We start from the raw sequence: 2,477 nt of genomic DNA, 5'->3' as shown, positions 1-2,477 counted from the left end.
ACGCCACCCTTGCACAAAACGACGACAATTTTTCTAATTTCATAGACAACAGAAGACTGTATTTTTTCTACATAACCCCCGCCCTGAATTTAAAGCTGGATCCGCCCATGGAGCGCGAAATCTCAAAAAACGCTTAATGTAGAAAGCAAATTAAAAACAAGGCCTTTTGCTCAATGAAAATTTGCTCAATTTAAATTCACTAGCAGCAATCGATGATGTTTTTTGTTAGATTCGGTTTAGAGTCACTATACTAGATTTTCATCTGAGTTTTTTTTAGTTGTGCGATGTTATTTTAAAAATAGGACTAGAGAAATTTAGAGCTCACAAAGTCGTATTAGCTTCAGTTAGTGCCTACTTTTTTGCCATGTTCAACGGTAAGTCTACCTAAACTATGATTGCACCTTCCACACAATCTCCCGTTTACTAGGCGAAATGAAAGAACAGACACAAACCGAAATTGCGATTTATGACATGGATCCGACCGCGATGGACTTGCTATTGGACTATGCCTATACGGGCCAGCTTACGATTACTGCGGACAATGTCAACGTAAGACACCACTATTTTACCTCCATTGGCTTCAACTAGTGCAACTTCAGGTTCTTCTGCCAGCCAGCAGCATGCTTCAACTGCAAGAAGTGCGAGAGGCCTGTTGGCGGTTTCTGCTCAAGCAGTTGCATCCCACAAATTGTCTGGGGATCAGAAGTTTTGCAGGTGATGACACATCGGCGAAGCATGAGACCAGCCTAGAACGACCTTCTTGTTTCAGACACGCATTCTTGCAAAGAGCTTCACCTCAAGTCGCACGCCTACGCTCTGCAGAACTTTCAGCAAGTGGTAAATACCGAAGAGTTCCTGCTGCTGCCATTTGAGCAAGTCCAAGAGCTGATTTCCAACAGCCAGCTGAATATCTCATCTGAAGAAGACGTCTTCACTGGCGTTCTCAACTGGGTCAAGCACAACTTGTTGGAGCGCGAAAAATACATTTCGCAGGTGAACCACGTCCTTATAAAATTCGTAAAATTGATTTTTAATGTGAAAGTTTCAGCTGATGGTGCATGTGCGATTGCCCTTGGTAAATAGAGAGTTTTTGATAAACAAAGTGGACAACGAGAGGCTGCTGAAAGACCACAGTGAGTGCAGGGAGCTGCTTATTGAAGCCATGCGGTATCATTTGTCACCGGAGCAACGATGTTGCTTATCCAACACCAGAACTACGGACAGGAAGCCCAAAGGGGCCAATCCATATATTTATGCAATCGGTATTATTGATCGGTAAATTCTGGGTGTTCCTCCGTTAATCCAAGTCTTTCAGGGGGAAGTTCCCTGTTTGCAATACATACCGAATGCGAAGTTTACAATCCAAAGACCGATTTGTGGCATAACATAGCGCCAATGCAGTGGCGCCGGTCACGTACGGGAGTGGTAGGGTTGCGTCGTCTGCTCTACGTCGTTGGAGGGTAATTTGGAGGAAAACATTTCAGCAGCTGAGGGTTTCAGCAACTGCAACTTTCCCCAGGTACGATGGCGCTACAGATTTGGCTTCAGCCGAATGCTACAACCCGCTGACCAATACGTGGTCCAACGTTACTCCAATGGGCACTAAACGGTCCTCCCTGGGTGTTTGCACCTTTGACGGCTTGATTTACGTGTGTGGGGGTTACGATGGAGCTTCCTGTTTGACCTCTGTGGAAAGGTTGGATCCTCTGACTGGAATTTGGAGCAGCTGCCCGGCCATGAACACCAGACGACGCTACTGTCGGAGTGCTGTAGTAGGTATGCACAATAATATTGCAACCGACTTGACCACACAGTACAACTGCTGCCTGACTTTGTAGAAAATTGTACATACTTTCATAAAAAATTTTCATTAATTTAAAAAACTATCATAGTTTGTCATCAGCCTCATCATATCACACATTAAAATACATCACAATTGCAACACTTTAAAACATTCTAAACTTAATTAGGCCTAACAGGTGATTAGTCAGGACAATCAAATTTGGGAAGAGACTAGATTTCTTTGTTCAGATACTTAAATATTTTTACTTACACGTGTAGCGTTGTTGCTGCTTTAAGCTTTGGCATACATTTGGAGTATTAATTTTGTCCATTCTGGACACAAAGCCAATAAAATACTGTTTATATTGATTTCTTTTACTTTCAGATCTTTTTCTTTGTCTTCTGAGGATATTATTTTTGGTTTGCAAAATTCTTCAATATACCGGGTGTTTTACGAACAGCAAGAGCAAAAATATGAAACTGTGTTCAACAAGATTAAAGCAAAACAAAAAAATAAACTAGAAACACTTTTAGCAAAGAAACATGGCAGAACAAACAAATATAACATTCACATTTAGGAATGTTTTCCGGGCTTTGAAGTGGTCTATGGGAATTTCTTCCTGACGTTTCGTCCACAACTGCGGTGGACATTATCAAAGGCGATGAGGCAGTGGGCGAAGTGATCTCCCGTGCTT

The 2,477-nt window shown here is 42.3% G+C and overlaps 3 protein-coding genes across 3 annotated transcripts in view; 1 reads left to right on the top strand and 2 right to left on the bottom strand.

The window, feature by feature from the left end:
• The window catches only part of LOC109543725 (cytosolic 10-formyltetrahydrofolate dehydrogenase), a gene marked incomplete at its 5' end in the record, with an annotated part of 68,889 nt that overhangs the window by 7,689 nt on the left and 58,723 nt on the right, over positions 1–2,477 (bottom strand).
• Positions 1–2,477, bottom strand: part of LOC109543741 (phosphoglycerate kinase) — a 48,802-nt gene that overhangs the window by 4,776 nt on the left and 41,549 nt on the right. The gene's annotated exons all lie outside the window — the stretch shown is intronic.
• The window catches only part of LOC109543732 (kelch-like protein 17), a gene marked incomplete at its 5' end in the record, with an annotated part of 4,880 nt that continues 2,680 nt past the window's right edge, over positions 278–2,477 (top strand). Inside the window, 7 exon segments of the mRNA XM_048665558.1 lie at positions 278–374; positions 428–549; positions 600–714; positions 770–993; positions 1,049–1,262; positions 1,316–1,460; positions 1,520–1,776. Coding sequence (XP_048521515.1) covers positions 278–374; positions 428–549; positions 600–714; positions 770–993; positions 1,049–1,262; positions 1,316–1,460; positions 1,520–1,776 — 1,174 coding nt within the window.

This window comes from Dendroctonus ponderosae, unplaced genomic scaffold (assembly GCF_020466585.1).
Source record: "Dendroctonus ponderosae isolate FM_Combo_2020 unplaced genomic scaffold, Dpon_F_20191213v2 Dpon_F_20191213_4, whole genome shotgun sequence".
Lineage (NCBI taxonomy): Eukaryota > Metazoa > Arthropoda > Insecta > Coleoptera > Curculionidae > Dendroctonus > Dendroctonus ponderosae.
Note: the sequence above shows the minus strand (reverse complement) of the source record. Positions and strands in the feature narration are given on the sequence as shown.